General features: G+C 38.6%; 2 protein-coding genes across 2 annotated transcripts; both read left to right on the forward strand.

The window, feature by feature from the left end:
- Positions 1 to 1,486: 1,486 nt before the first annotated feature.
- On the forward strand, positions 1,487 to 7,453 carry acmsd (aminocarboxymuconate semialdehyde decarboxylase; the record flags this gene model as incomplete). Its single annotated transcript, XM_079427196.1, is given in 12 exon segments — positions 1,487 to 1,543; positions 2,128 to 2,172; positions 3,340 to 3,369; positions 3,373 to 3,436; positions 3,625 to 3,674; positions 3,962 to 4,093; positions 4,097 to 4,198; positions 4,356 to 4,449; positions 6,419 to 6,514; positions 6,641 to 6,828; positions 7,086 to 7,184; positions 7,391 to 7,453. Coding segments are annotated over 12 exon segments (1,020 nt in total).
- A 498-nt stretch (positions 7,454 to 7,951) lies between these two features.
- On the forward strand, positions 7,952 to 15,505 carry ccnt2a (cyclin T2a). Its single transcript, XM_079427197.1, is given in 11 exon segments — positions 7,952 to 8,147; positions 8,754 to 8,835; positions 9,341 to 9,469; positions 10,524 to 10,584; positions 10,952 to 11,014; positions 11,228 to 11,273; positions 13,639 to 13,802; positions 13,896 to 13,966; positions 14,055 to 15,157; positions 15,159 to 15,187; positions 15,190 to 15,505. Coding segments are annotated over 11 exon segments (2,094 nt in total). The 5' UTR covers positions 7,952 to 7,989; the 3' UTR covers positions 15,378 to 15,505.
- Positions 15,506 to 16,834: the final 1,329 nt, after the last annotated feature.

A 16,834-nucleotide genomic window follows, 5' to 3' on the forward strand; every position in this document is an offset into this window, starting at 1 on the left:
GGCTACATCTCTTCACGCCTAATAATGGACAGTGGACCTTTTTCGCCCGAATTTGTGTTGAAAGGTGGCTGCGCATATTGGCTATATCCATTCACTGCGAACGAAAACACCTCCTAAAAGAATCCAACGCGCCAAGCTTCGCATGTAACCAAGCAACGGACAGGATTTAAATCAAGTGGAACGGAGCGACAGTAACTTTTCCCTCCCTGCTCAAACCTTTCCGTGAGGCTCATGATCCAGTCCGGGATTTCCATTTCCTCGTTAGTGAAAGAAACCCGCTCCGAGCGATGTACAGGGTTCGAGGGACAACAATTGATGTTTTTTGTCGTTCCATTATCGCTCTCTCTAGTGAGATAAACCTGTACCAAACTGCAGGCAAAAGTCACACACTACTTCGCTTTCATTCCCGATAGAAAACAACACATGCAAACGAAAGGACTCCGTGAACACAGACACTATGCGAATTCCAAATGGTGTTTTTGCGCATTGAAGGACACCTCAAAGAAGACTATGTAGCTCCGCCCTTTTCAGTGTTGCGCTCGTTGTCTTCTGTCTTCCACAGGTATTTCGTACGAATTTAGAAATGAACCGTTCGTTTTAAAGTATTCCACTGATAGCCTATTTGTTATGACATCTGCTTCAAACATTAAGCTACAACATTATAACTTTCGTTAACTTTACAATAAGTAGGCTAAATCCACTTCACCAGCTAATTACTCTTCAACAGTGATGCTACCGCAAAAACGGAAGTTCAAAAACAGAATAAGGTGGCGATTTTGCCGTAATTTGGTCGTGTATTGTCACGTGATCTTGGTGAGTTTTTTTTTTTTTTTAAATGATAATTTTTTCCCCAAACGAGAATACAGTAGCCTGCGTGGATTAAATACATTTTAATTAACACGGATTTCTTAAAAGTCAAATTTTGCTCTTACCAAATTGAAATAGTCAGATATCATCTATGATTTTTAGTTTATATATTTTAAATATTATTCAATATTATTCGCATATGTGGCAATCGATAAAACTGAACAAACTGTCAACAATGAAAAGGTTTCCTGCCTTCCCCAGTAACCGCTAGAGGACACTGTTGTGAAGGATGTAAAGTAAATAGATAAGGCAGGGCTGATCATTCCTGAATTCATTGAAATACTCCTGAAAGTAATTGCAGACAGCAGTCTCTCCTTATGGATTTTTAAACCTTATTTTTGTGTTTATTCATTTTAACCATTGGTATTGCATGTAAAAATCTGCCATATATTTCATAAGTTGCAAAGATATTAATTTGTTCAAACAATAACTTTGAATTCTTGCAGACAAGCTAATACTGGCTGGTGTGTCTCTTCTCAGGGCTTTTCATTGGTCCAGAAGACAGGACAGGGGTGGGAATGTTTGTCTTCTGTTTCACAAACTGCACGAGGGGTGAAGATTCCTTTTACAAGGTTGTCAAATCTTCAGGCCTACGATTTGAGCTCTCAGTATCAACAGAATGAAGATTGATATTCATAATCATATTTTACCAAAGGAATGGCCTGACCTGAAACAGGTAGGTTGCTTAAGGAGGGAAAGTTATCTTTAAATAATGTGCTATCATAGGTTAACCAAGATTACCTTGCTCATAACATATTTGTCAACAGTTTTTCATTATTTAACATTTCCTTGCTTTTACAGACAGACTTCTAAATTGCCCTGCTGGATTTTAATATATTTTGGTCAGCTGTACATCTGTTCTGTTTTCCCCCAGCATTTAATATACAGAAAATGTCTACATATTAAGAAAACTCTGCTTGTCCAATTTTAGATTATCAGATGTTGATGTTAATAGCTAAACCAATAGTCTTTTAAATGCTGAAAGTGTTAAACAAGACTACTACTACCACTTTACTCTAAAAATGTATGCATCTGTTAAACGAAAGGGTTTGATCACTAACCCTGACCTTTATTGCTTGTTTATCTGAGCGAACTGAGGATGATTCTATTAATCATTTCTCATGTCTTAACATGCAAATTAAATCAAAATGTATTTTACATTTATTTAAGTATTTAAGCTGTATTTATTTCTATCAAATGTATTTATTTGTCATAGTAAAATGTAAAATTGCGTCTTAAAATTCTCTTCATGTTTCTCAGAGATATGGATATGGTGGATTCATTCAACTGCAGGATCACTGCAAAGTAAGTTTAACATTGCAAATATCTGCACTGGAACATGATAAATGTTCTCCTAATACACCCTTTACACACCTGATCATTGCTCATGGAGAAAATCAGCTCAGTCTGCAGTTTAGTGTGATGCTGGTAGAAGAACACCAGCTGGACGGAAAGGGTTCTGCATGCTTGGCCATAGATCCAGCTGGCATGATCTCTTGTGAGCTCTTCCAGAGAGAAAGTGTGAGTGTGTGCAAGTATGTTACGACCCCCATGAGGAATGAGTGGGCAGCAGAGACAGATCTGATCCTCCACTCAGAGCAGGAGGATGTTAAAGCATCTGCCAGCTTTCTTTATACCTGCAGGCCTTTCGAGTAATTGGATTGTTCTGTACTGCGCTTCAGCTGGTGTCTCAGGTGGTTTCTGGTCTACTCGGATGCTCAGCTTATTCTGTTCATCGGTGCAGTAGGAAGAACTCTAAAGCAGAAACACTGAATAAACATAAGAATAGTGTACATAACTGCTCATTAAAACATTTTGATGTGAGTCACTGAAGTAGCCCAGTTGTTTGCAGTAATTCCTCTTCAGGCTCAACTGCTTTTCTTTTCAAACCAAATGAGCAAGACTTCCTAGAAAGCACGCATTCTTGAGAATATTGGCAGGATAGTAGTGCTTGTGTATGTGGAAAAAGAGGACAGCAGGCCTTCCCTGCACTCCCTGTCTGAGCAGCTGTAGAGCTCCACATGGGGTTTAGCTTCAGTAAAATGTCAAGCTATAACCAGTTCACCTTGAGCACAACAATACGGCTGCTGCATATATAAACACACCCACACATAGACTTTGATAACTCTTACCATTTCAGCTGTGTCTTAAAAACATAATGTACCTTGTAATAAATGAACAACGATATAGACTGAACAACTGCAATAATGATAATTATAGCAAACATTTTCATCACAATTTACCACTTTGAAATGAAACTCATATTCTCTGCACTGCAGATGAACATTGCTGATGTAAAATGTGCTTGTCATGCTAAAAACTTTGCACCTCCTTCCAGACTAAAGTCCAGCGCATTGAATTACTGTATGCATTTAACCTTTCTCCACACTGCCACCGAGTGGCTGAAAATACGAAGTGTGGAAATCAGTGCATTTTTCCTGTTGAAAAACAGCATGGGTTTGTGTGTACCAGGGAGAATGTAAAATGATGAAGGATGGAAAATAGTTTAGAGTGATCCAGGAAAACTGCTGGGATGCAGAAGCTCGGATCCGAGATATGGACAAGCATGGTAAAGACAGTAAAGCAATGGTTATTTATTTCACAATGAAATTTTTGATGTGGTTTTGTTTTCAGATCCTTTTTTATCAAATATATAATTCATTTTTATATCTAAAATACTTTCTTCATTATCTTCAGACAAGTTCAACTTTAGTTCATTGTTATATTTATTACTGAGATTTGTTTTCATTTTTTTAGGAGTTACAGTACAGGCCCTTTCCACTGTGCCCGTGATGTTCAGCTACTGGGTAAGATGTAACATGAAAATTAACATGAGAATTTAAGTGGTACACTCTGTCATGTCCTTTTAAAATACTAATATGTACCATTTAGGGGTAAATAAGATACACATAAAAACGTTTTTAGCTTTTGTACCTTACCGCCCCAGTGACAGCTTTCTTCCCTTTTAATATTTTTCCCTATGTTCGATTATATATTAGATCATATTAGAGATTAAATTCCTCTATAAATAGACATTCATCACTTTTTCTGCTAAATTCTTTGTTGTAAATGATTGTTCTCTGGATTTCTAAAGGCCAACCCCCATGACACAATGGACCTCTGTGGGATACTGAATGATGATGTGGCTGCTACAGTGAAGCGATATCCAAAGCGTTTCGTTGGGCTGGGTACTCTGCCCATGCAGGCCCCAGATCTGGCAGTACAGTAGATGAGACGGTGTGTGAATCAGCTAGGATTCCCTGGAGTGCAAATTGGCTCTCATATAAACACATGGAACCTCAATGCCCCAGAGCTATATCCTGTCTATGCTGTAAGTCCATTTGCTTTTGGTAGCACATGCCACAGCACACTAAAATATTTGGTCTCTTTTGTGATTATTTTGTCAAGTAGTCATTCAGATTTGTCTCAGTTTGTAGGCCATTTTAAAACTAGAAATATTGTTATCAATATTTTGCATCTCCCTACAGGCCGATGAGGAACTCAACTGCTCAATATTTGTGTATCCATGGGACATGCAGACAGATGGTAGAATGGCAAAATACTGGCTGCCTTGGTTAGTTGGTGGGTTTGATTGAGTGTCTTGACGTAACAACCTACAGGAATGAGTGACAACCTAATAACAAAAATATACGTTTGTAGTCCATATATATTTTGTATCAGCAAGCCATGAATCATATTCAGGACATGGACCAGAGACTAAATGTGTATCTTTCAGACACACTGATCAACAGCAGCAGGCCCATTTCTGAATATTTTCAAATTTTGGCTCTGTATGCCACAGAATAGAATTAAAATGAAACAATCAAGGTGAAATTGAAGTGCAGACTTTAAGCTTTAATTCAAGGGGTTGAACAAAAATATAACATAAAAAGTTTAGGAATTACAACCATTTTTATACACAGTCCCCCCATTTCCAGGGGCTTAAATGTAATTGGACAAATAAATATAATCATAAATAAAATGTTCATTTTTAATATTTTGTTGAGCATCATTTGCAGGCAATAACTGCCTTAAGTCTAGAACTTTCCTGTAGCTCAAATAGTAGAGTATGGTGCTAGCAACGCCAAGATCATGGGTTCGATTCACAGGGAAAGCAAGAGCTGATAAAATGTATAAACTGTAACTTGAATGTAAGTCACATTGGGTAAAAGCGTCTGCTAAATGCATAAATGTGAGCATCACCAAAGACTCTTTTGTGATGCTTTGCCTTTACTGCAGCTGACTTCAGTTGTTGTTTGTTTGTGGGTCTTTCTGTCTTTAGTTTTGACTTCAGCAAGTGAAATGCATACTCAATCGGGTTGAGATCAGAAGATTCACTTGGCCATTGCAGAATATTCCACTTTTTTACCTTCAAAAACTCCTGGGTTTCTTTTGCTGTGTGTTTTGGGTCATCATACATTTGTACTATGAAGCGCCGCCCAATCAACTTTGCTCCATTTGACTGAATCTGGGCATAGAGTATATCCCTATACACTTCAGAATTCATCCAGTCACGTCATCACTAAACACCAGTAACCCAGTGCCACTGGAAACCATGCACGCTCATGCTCATGCCATGCACGCTCATGCCCACTTTTTTCTTCCCGTCATTTTGGTACAGGTTGATCTTAATTTCAGCTGTCCAAAGAATGCTTCTCCAGAAGTGGTCTGGCTTGTTTAGAAATTTTTTGGCAAAGCCTAATCTGGCCTTGTTTGCACCTTGTGGTGAAGCCTCTGTATTTGCACTCGTGAAGTCTTCTCTTCATTGTAGACTTTGACGGTGACACGTCTACCACCTGGAGAGTGTTCTTCACTTTGCTGGATGTTGTGAAAGGGTTTTTCTTTACCATGGAGAGGATTCTCCGATCATCCACCACTGTTGTTGTTACAGGGTAGTTCCTGTCACACTTACTAAATTTTAGTTTACTGGCGGACACATATGGACATTGATTCCGATTAGAGAATCAGGCAGGGGAGAAGTAAGTCATCTTCAAACTTCTCTTTAATAGTACTTGTCAGGCATTGATATCCATAAATAACATCGTTGGGAGTCATTACAGATCAGGTGGCAGTATTTGACAGGTTATTAATTGTGTTGTGGTATTCAGAGCTGGCTCTTGCATCAGTCTGCTGGAAGTAGCAACTACTTTATCAGTCCGTCAGAAACCGTTGCTTATTTTCTGTTCCGGGTGGTCTTCCTGACAGTTGTCCTCTGGGGACGTCCAGGCCTTTTTATGTTGCATAATCCCTCAAATTAAAGCTCAGAGTGTGCTCTTTGAGCCCATATTCATTATATAACTGTAACTTGAATATGTTTTGGTCAACAGCTAAAATAAGAAAAATTGTGCCTTTGTCCAAATATATATGGACCTAACTGTATATATTATAGCAGATTCTGTTTAGTAAATAAAAAACAAAATCTGATTGTAATCTTTTTTTTTATTATTAATTTTTTTGTTTTTTTCATGTTTTTAAATATGTTTGTGGTTTTGTGGAAGACTAGTACTGTGCAGTATGTTGTAATCATTGTTTGGCCCCTTTTTTTCTGAAGGTATGCCAGCAGAAACTACAGTGGCAATTTGTTCAATGATTTTTGGAGGTGTTTTTGAAAGATTTCCTAAACTTAAGGTCTGCTTTGCCCATGGAGGTAAAACAATATTCATATTATTTTTTAGATAATCAATTTATATTTTATTGGAGAGCAAAACATCTGTAATGATAACCTTGAGCAATAAAGACAGGTTTTTCGCCATTGCTCGTCTTGAGGTTCCAGGTGGTGCTTTCCGATACACCATTGGACGAATTGAGCACGGCTTTAAATCTTTCCTGATCCAAAGATCACCTGATCTTTGTGCAACCGACAACAAGAGCAACCCACGCAAATACTTAGGATCTTTCTACACTGATTCTCTAGTGCATGACCCACTTTCACTAAAGTTACTCATGGATGTCATAGGAAAGGTAGCTATTTTAATTCTTACATCAACAATAATACAAAATCTACCTGTAATATAAGAGGCACAATAATATTTAGTTAGCATCTTACATAAGGAGCAATCTAGATGAACTCTAACTGATGAAATGGCAAAGATTTTTGCATCCAGGACCTTTGTATTCTGGAAATAAAAACTGTGCAGCAATATACACTTCTGATTTTAGTTGCTATTTTAGTTTTAGTTTGCTACTTTATTTTTATTAAAGGATTCTGTTTCTTGCAGGATAAAGTGATGTTAGGCACAGATTACCCATTTCCACTGGGGGAACTGGAGCCAGGCACATTAATTGAATCCATGGATGAGTTTGATAGGTCACTAAAGGTAAGATAAACAGCTATCTATCTATCTATCTATCTATCTATCTATCTATCTATCTATCTATCTATCTATCTATCTATCTATCTAGGCTATATGTCTATATTTGTCTGGCTATTTGTCTGTCTGAACACACTAGTTTTCATTTCAAACATGAAATTGCAAATACATTGTCATTTTACAGCTCATCTTCATTGTACTCTTTTGTTTAGGATAAACTGCTTGCTGGGAATGCTCTGGAGTTTTTAGGACTGTCAAGAAAACAGTTTCAGTGACTGCCGATCAGTTGTGCTGATGTGTATCAGAAGATTGATTATGTTACCAAAGAGCTGGACCATAAGAATTAAACACTACTTTATTTGTTTTATTTTGTATTGATTTAAGTAAGACACCCTTTTTAAAATTCTTTGTAAAAAAAAAAACACATTAAATGGTTGAAAATGGTTAAATGAAAGAGTATTAAATAAATTATGTTGAAGCCACAAAGAACAAGTAATATTTATATAGTACATCTATAGGCTATAGCCTAGAAAAGAATGATCCACCTTTAAAAAGGAGTCTGATGTTTGCTTTAAATAATTAACTCAAAAGGATTTCAGTAAAACATAATTTTTTCTTTTAAGCTATTACTCAAACCATCAATTTTTGTACACATGTAACATCCACATTCATACTTTATAAGGATATTAACAATAACACGATGAGCAAAAAATAAACTACAGTTCCCAGCAGAACCGCGTTGTGAGACGTACGTCAAGGATTGACGCAGAGCGTACGTGACGCTCGTTCTCTGTTCGTCTGCTGGACGGTAATGGCGGCGTGCCGGGGATCATCGTCCAAATGGTTTTTTACCCGGGAACAGCTCGAAAACACCCCGTCCCGCCGCTGCGGAGTGGAACCAGACAGAGAGCTGTCGTATCGACAGCAAGCCGCGAATCTTATTCAGGACATGGGCCAGAGACTAAATGTGTATCCTTCAGACGCGCTGATCAACAGCAGCAGGCCCGTTTCTGTCTCTCGCTGTGACTGTTGTTTGTGGCGCCTTCACACCGATAATATATATCATTTTTGTTTACCATTAATATCTGCAATAACTCTGAACTCGGCTGAAATTATTTGAGGTTGTCAATGAAACCCCCTTATGCTAGCAGCGCGCACTTAGCCTAGGGCAGGCGCTTAATGTTGTACAAATGATTAACGTACGATGTTTATATCTACATATCCTCTATATGTAACATAATAATGAGCTAGTTGTACCTTGAATTGATGTTGTTTATGTTCAAGTAGCTCAGGCGTGTGACAGCACGCAGCTCACGCGCGTTTGTGATGTCAGTGGCACGCGAGCAGGCCGGTTACTGTAAATATTAAAGCCGTTCTGCACTACTAAACCCTGTGAAGGTATGATTTATGTAAATATTTTGACGTTTGTTTAAAAATATTAGTATGGGTATTTCTGGCAACTGTACGAAACGTGAATACGTAAAGTATTCGTAATACGTACGTGTACGTAATACGTTCCATAAGTAAATGGCTTAAGTTACGTAACCCTACGCTTTCCTTGACTCTAAACATCAGTTCTCAACTCACAATAAATACTGCCATTGCTTACATGCACAGATTTTATATGTACCACTCTTTCACCAAATTCCACAGAAATGTAAGTGTTTCCATCCACACTGCCTGCATCTATTACATGTACCCTTTTCAACCATATAAATATTCATGAGCCTGTGTTTCCACTGGAGTGTAAATAAGGATGGTCTTTCAGTGCAACTGTTACTGTGGTTTCCAAAATGAAAGTGAAATAGATACATTATAGAACTGTTATGCACAGCAATGAACCTGAGAATTAAAACTCATTGGTTCTATATGAATAAAAGCCTAAATTAAATCCGTTAATTTTAAGCGATTGGGTCTCTTCAGAAGACTAAACTGCACAAGTCATACAGGCTAATTTTTGTAATATTTTTATGAACTTTAAGAAATCTTTCAGGTTACATTAAAAGTATCTGCATTTGTGTTTTGAAGAGGAATCAAAGTGTTATGGGTTTGGAACAACATGACAGAGTAAATGACAGAATTTTCATTTTGAGTGAAATAACTTTATAAAGTAGGCTTGCATCTTTTGACACGACCGTGACATTTTTTTCTTTCCTCTCCAGACCATCTCCCCAACGACATTATTTCTGGCTGCAAAAGTTGAAGAGCAGCCACGCAAACTCGAACATGTCATTAAAGTAGCGCATGCGTGTTTAAACCCCCAGGAGCCTCCACTGGATACAAAGAGTAATGTAAGTAATTTTTTTTTATTTTCTTCTTCAATTTCCTCAACCTTTTTCATCACACTGGATGATTTCTGCTACACTTGCATCCATAAGAGTTTTTAGATTCTGTCACTACAGAATCAGGCGTCTCACTAGTCAACTCCAAACAACTTGACTTTGATTTTTAAAAATCCTGTCCTCTTTTGTCACATGTCTGTCACATACACTAATTAAAAGTTTAGTTCACCCAAAAAAAATACAAATAAAATGTCATCATTAACTCACCTTGAATGACACAAATTAAGATATTTTTAATGAAACGTGACAGATTTTTTTTGCCTCTATTTCAAGTATTCACCCAAAACTTTGACACTTCAAAAAGTTGATGAAGAGATCATAAACAAATCCATATGAATCAAATGACTTAATCTGAGTCTCTGACATGATCACATAAATATGAATAAATGTATTTTCGGTTATTGTGCACATATAAACATTAACCACTTATAAATAAAGCGTATCAAACATAAAGGAAGCTCAAACATGCTTGCTTGACACCAGTGAGGTTTGATTTTGTGTCTCGCACAAGTTCCCTTGACCATATTTAAATGAATGAATTTTCAGAAATATCTAAATTTGTTTTGAAGATAAACTAATCTCTTATGGCTTTGGAACAACTTGGGGGTGAGTAAATGATGACGGAGTTTTAATTTTTGAGTGAACTATTCCTTTAAGAATGACAGAGGGGAGACGGATTAAACAAATGCCTCTGTTATTTCTTTCTCGTTCATGTGAATCTCACAAAACCCGTGACTCCCTTCGATTCTCAAGCAACAACGTAAATGAGGCTCACAACTGATAATGGACTAGTGAGACACTGACATTAAACATCCAGCCAGTGCTGGGACAGAAATCTCTCTTGAATGAGAAAAATTGTCTTGAAAAAGACAAATAGAAAATAATTGTGTTGCAAACAATTAGTTGCCTGTAATTGGAAGAGTGCAGAGAATTTACTTTATGGGTTGAAGATACAGAAAGACACATTACAAGCCTCATGTAATGATTGTCTATTGAACTTCAGGCATACCTCCAGCAAGCTCAAGAGCTGGTGATACTTGAAACCATAGTGCTGCAGACTTTAGGTAAGTCTATGGAAGGAGGTTTCTTTCAACTGAATATTAGAGTGGACATAGAAGACTTGCTGACAGTGGGTCACTTTTGAAAAAAATCAAAAAAGCATTTCCACTCAGAGTATTTGCCTGAAAAGTTGTATCATCATGACTAAATTCTCCAGAATGATGAATTTGAATGTTGTTGCAAGGAAATCAAATTGATTTTAATTTAATCTTGGATGTTATTTTGCAGCATGATACATGGGTATCATCTCAGCAATTCCACATTGTTTTAAAGGCTTTGTTCTAACTAATGCGTGGTTATCTTTCATAATCCACAGGTGTTGATAGAAGTGTGATTCAGCTTTGAATGAAATTTGTGTGCTTTATATTACAGGCTTTGAAATAACAATTGAACATCCACACACTGATGTAGTGAAATGTTCCCAGCTAGTGCGAGGTATAGATTTTCCTTCATTTGCTCTCTGCAATCAACTTTAGATATTAAACAGTGCTTGCTTAATCTTTGAATCAAACTATGGCTAAGCATGCAGTTCATGGAGAGGTAAACCTCACTGTGTTGAGGGTAAATGTGTCTCATTCTTACTCGTCTATATAGTTTTACTCACTCTCATTCTTTTGCCATTCTCTCTCCCTCTGTTTACTTTCACAGCAAGCAAGGATCTGGCACAGACTTCCTATTTCATGGCTACCAACAGGTTGTTATCCAGAACCTCATTTGTTGCACTGTGACTGCACACTATAGCTTCCTTTACTGCAGGTTACCCTACCAGTGTCCAACACCCTCCTTGCACCGGTGGCTACTGGGACGCCCCCCCTCTCAAACATGCCCTCAGAGCAGGGTGGGGAGGGGGTTCGGTGGCACCGGCCCCGGTTGCAGTGCGGTGTATTGTACGGGGGATCATTGTTGGCACAGAGGGGTTGAATGCACAATGTGAAGTGTAGTGGTGCTCTTGAACCTCACGTTTGCTCGGTTACAGAAGTGCATTTGTCTAAAAAAGACACTTTGGTAGCCTGAATAGCAGCTAAAGATTACACAGATGTAAACATTACATAGAAGTCCTCACGGTAAGTACCCAGACCCCTTTGTTTTTTCCTATGAGTTTGTTATTCTCAAAGTGATAATTGAACCCTTTTGTATTCAGACTATTTAGAAATACATTTTTTTAATTTATTTTAATTTGTTTTTGTCATTCAATGCCTGAATTGATTTTGAGATACAGACATCTGTTGTGCTTCCGTTGTGATATGCCGGTTTTAATGCAAATAAACCCATTAAGGACCTGTTTGGTTTTCTTTTTTAATTGAAATAGCTGTTTCATTGGCTATGTATTTGTATACCCATTATAATCTTGAAAAATTGTTGGTATCAGGTGTGTAATAAAAGGTCCTTAAAGGGTGTAGTCATCATTGTAATTGAATCAAATAGAGGATTTTTTGTTGTTGTTTGTGTTTGTCCCTCATTGTGTAGTTATTGTCTTCATTATTTTTAAATCAGGTTAGCTGTCATTAGTGTTTGCCCCCTTGTTTGCATAGGGATACTGCAGCATTGTATACGATGTCTGAACATGGGACTAGAGCGGCATATGCTCAACACATGATCTGCAAATAATGTGGCCATCAAGATTTTTTTTTTGGCTTTTGTTTTGCCCTCAAACAAGAGCATGTTACCCAAAGGATGTGGACTGTATAGGTTTTGAAACACAATTAATGGAACTTAACTGATAAATCAACCCGTTTTGTATGGCAAATGTGTCTGATGCTGGATGGACCTCATCATTTTTATTGTGTTTTTCCTTGCATTTTTTTTTTTATTCTTTTAAATTTAAGTAGAGGCTGTTTTTTTAGGTCTTGATCACCTATAGCTAATGCAATTTATGAATGTTGCAGTTATCATTTGTTTGTCTTTGTTGCATTAGGATTTAAAGGCTCCTCTTACCCCATGTCCAAACATTGATTCTGTTCTGTAGCACAGGGTTACCATCCAGCTTTGACTGAGACTTCATTTTATTGTTATTTGTCTCAAATGTCAGTACAACACTACTATGTTCAATGTGAGATTTTTAAAAGATCGCTAAAAGATTGTTAGCATTTTTCTTCAGGGACTATTGATGTAGTTCAGATGCATTTCCTTTTATCCCCTAGCAGAACAAGTAACTACCTTCCACATACTTAAAAATACTAACATTGTTTTTTAGAGATGTAGACAAGTTTACAGAGATTAAGGAATAAGCACTTGATGAGGCCAAACAGTCAGCCCTGCTTTGTTTTATGTGGGCTTGCAATTCTTATGTGGTAAATATGGATGGTAACCATATGCTTGTTTGCTTTGTGCCCTATGATTCTGTTGACTGCAGGCTTTTATGCCTGATATTGAATGTACAGTAATATGTTTATAGTACCGAATTTATCCTTGATTATGAGTAACAAACCTTTTTTTCTTTTTCTTTTTGCTTGCACAGATTTAATTTCACAAAGTAAAACTTATTTTATAGAATCGTTTTTAGACTTTCTACTGCTATTCTAAACTTAAAATGTAGGGCTGATACCATTGATCAGCTGCTGATCAGAGTTGGCGGATTGCACTCCTACATTAGGCCTTATAGACTGTTTCCTCTTATGCCAATCTGTGTATCTTTACATGGATAACTTGTTTAGTGATCCTGCTTTTTAAGTAAAAAAAAAAAAAAAAAATCTTGATCAGTGCTTCCCTTCCTCTTGTTGGCTTTTGACCTTCAGTTTGAACCCATTGTAAAATACTGTCTACCTTTTTTTTAGAGCACAAAACATGACCTGTAAATTTGGTGGGGGATAAAAAAAAACAACTTTTTTATGTAATGTCTAAATTGTAAAATGTGAATAAATTGTAAGGTGCTAAATCAAGTTTCCGAACTGTGCAGGTAAATTTTTGAAGTATGTTACTCACAACTGGGGAATATCTTAGTGGCTTCAATGTTTCCATAATAGTATTCTCTAACACTGCCTTCTATCTGCTCTGTGACTGATCGTTTTCTGCTATTTCTGTTGTCTTTTTTCTTCCTCCATAATGTGCTGCTCTTGCAGTCTGCACCTCACCACCTTCTGCTTGCAGTACAAGCCCACAGTCATCGCCTGCGTCTGCATTCACCTGGCCTGCAAGTGGTCCAACTGGGAGATCCCTGTTTCCACCGATGGAAAGCACTGGTGGGAGTATGTGGACAGCTCGGTTACACTTGAACTTCTTGATGGTAAATGCAAATTCCCTTAATTACCATGTAAGGCACATTTTGCCCTATTTGTAAGTAAATCATGACTTGTATTCATTTGAAATTTTGTTGTAGAACTGACCCACGAGTTTCTGCAAATATTAGAGAAGACACCCAGCAGGTTGAAGAGGATTCGTAACTGGAGGGTAAGTGATTAGAGTAGATAAGTCATGCATTTGGTGTCTTTTACGTTGGTTAATTTGGATAACGCATAGTTGTTGTGCTTATTTCTAGGCTACACAAGCTGCTAAGAAGCCCAAATCAGATGGTCAGGCCTCAGACAGCAGCTCTTTAGTGGGACCTTCATTAACCTACGACATGTCCTTGATGGATGCCCTTCCCGGGGTTTCTACAAATACAGCATTCTCCAAAGCCTCAGCGTCTTTTCCAGTGACCCTGCCAAGCAACTCAAGCAGCAGTCTTTCTCTTGATTCCATTGCCAACATGCAGGGAACCTCATACACTTACACCGCCCCCAGTGACTGGCCTCAGGACCAAGTGCGCTCAGACCAGTATTCTGTCAAACAGCTTCCCCCACACAGCTCTATGCATCCACACCGGCCTGACAAAAGCGCAGAGTTCAACCCTGCCAAACACGAACACAAGGCCAGCAGTGGGGCAAAGCACCAGGCCACGGCCTATCCTCCACCTGCAGCACCCACACAGAAAATGTCTCTGGACAAGTACAGGGAGAAACACGCTGCTGAGCTGGCTGTGCAGAAACGCAGGCAAGAGCAGCAGAACGTGGAAACGGAGGTCTATGGTGCTCAGACGGATCACCGCAAGCACCTGCCCCAACTGTCTCACGGGCAGCAGGGAGCAGGAGTCACCACTGCCTCGCCCCTGAAGATGAAGCTGCCCGTCCCTGGGCAGGACAAGCTCCAGGACAAACGCGAGAAAGGGAGCTCTTTAAAACTGCGTCTTCCGGTCTCCTCCCAGAGTGAGAAGGGGGGATCAAGTAAGGAGGAGCTAAAAATGAAAATAAAGGTCTCCTCTGAGAGGCACAGCTCCTCTGACGAGGGTGCTGCAAAGAGCAAACATTCCAGCCCGCTTGTGAGCAAGGAGAAACACAGAGATCACTCAGCCCATCGTCACCATCACAAACACGGCCACTCACACACGCATAGCGGCAACGGCAGGAGCAGTCTTGAGGCACCTGCATCTGGATCGGCCCTTCGGAGCCCAGTAGGTTCCGGTGGCGATGGCACAAGCTCAGCTTCCAGTTCCTCACGCAAGAGGGTGAACCCCGAAGCCAGCCACAATCATCACTCCAAAAAGAACAAAAGCTCCAAAGGCTGTGCAGGTAGTTCCTCTCATTGTTCCTCTGTTCAGCAGTGTGTCATCTCACAGCTCTGTTCTTAACCTTCCCTTCCCCCTCCCCCTGTCACATACCAGGTGGGCTACGGACATCTCTGCACCCTAGTGAAACTGGACAGGAAACCAGTGGAGAGCCATGGCCCTGAGGGCACCGGCCTAGCTAATGGCATACACACAGACTACAAAGATACTTTTCACACGCTTGAGTCACTGTTAAGTGCCCAAGGAATGGACTCTTGAACTGATAGGAAAGAGGATAAAATATAAAAGAAAATCAAGCATAGATTTCATTATTAGGAAGAGGAAAAAAACAGGAATGTGAAGAGTAAGAGAAAGAAAATAAAAATGCTTCCCGATATCCTGGCAGTTCGGTTCAGTCTCGCCATCTCTGTACAACTGCTGCTTTCCTCAGTATTCCCTCACAAGCAGTCTGTATGAATGCGTGAGCCAGTATATGAATGTCAGGGCCATTATAGGGGGGAAAAAAAAAAAACTTTTCATGTTAAAAGCGTAATGAGTGATGAAAGTTTTTGCCACAAGGAAAATTTATAAGACTGAAAGCACCCTCTAAAATGACTGACGCCCCTCTCATTTGTTAAACAAAGTTAGTAGAAGGAATGCAGAATCAAGATTTAAGTTCCATAGTTCCTTGAATGTTTCTTTGTTTCCTTTCCCCTCATCTGATACCTTCTATGTGAGCTGCATGTTAATAATGAAAGGGACGAAATAGTTGTTTACTGATTGTGAAGAAAAATTTACATACATTCTCGTATGTTAAAAGCTGTACCATAACTTCTCAGGTTTGGAGCTGCTTGTAAAATATATATATATATATATATATATATATATATATATATATAAATATATATTGGGGTAGGGGGGATTTTGTGACTCAGTGTTAGAATCTATCACATTGGCATTTCTAGCGCAGCCTTCCAGTGATGTGTTCTAGAACTGGTGTTCCATGTTGCTATCAGGAGAGGGTGAACTAGCAGGCAATCCACACCCTGCCAATAACCTGGCATGTTGTCAGGGGCCATGCAATTTGTACCTTTTTTGACCTTCAAGATGACCTTAAGCTGGATGCCAAAGGCTGTGCCTCAAAAAGTATAGTTCTATGAAGTTTACATAACCTTCGCTGTGAAGTGCATTTTATATATTTCTTGGCTTGAAGCAGTAGCCTATTTTGTGCAACTCTAAGTCGGTAACAAATGACCAGAAACATACGTGGGTAAAAGGAGATTGAGTTCATTATCACAGTGCTGACCCAAAGAGATCTGGGCTTTCACAGGCCCTTAACATTATTTCTGAGTATGGATGAATGGTTTTGATTTTGATTCTTTTTAGTGTGAGGATATTGATAAATGAGGCCAGCATTGTACAAATCATCATTTTACTTTAGATCGCTGAATTGCAGTTGGATAAGGCAAGTGCAAACCCTGGCACTTTTTTTTGTCTTTTCCCAATTTTATTTAGATTTAATAATAAATTCCATGGTTTCCACTACCTTAACCTCAGTCTTTATGTGATCATTTATTGCGTTAAGAACTTATTGGCACATTTGTCAAATAACTATTTCCAGATCTTCACTGTGTTATTTTATGAATTACATTTTTCTTCATGTTAAATTATGTTGCCTCACAATGTCAGTTTGCTTTGTATCATTGTTTTTAAGTCACTTTTTGATTTGGTTAAGT

Source organism: Barbus barbus, assembly GCF_936440315.1.
Source record: "Barbus barbus genome assembly, chromosome: 10".
In the NCBI taxonomy this organism is placed as follows: domain Eukaryota; kingdom Metazoa; phylum Chordata; class Actinopteri; order Cypriniformes; family Cyprinidae; genus Barbus; species Barbus barbus.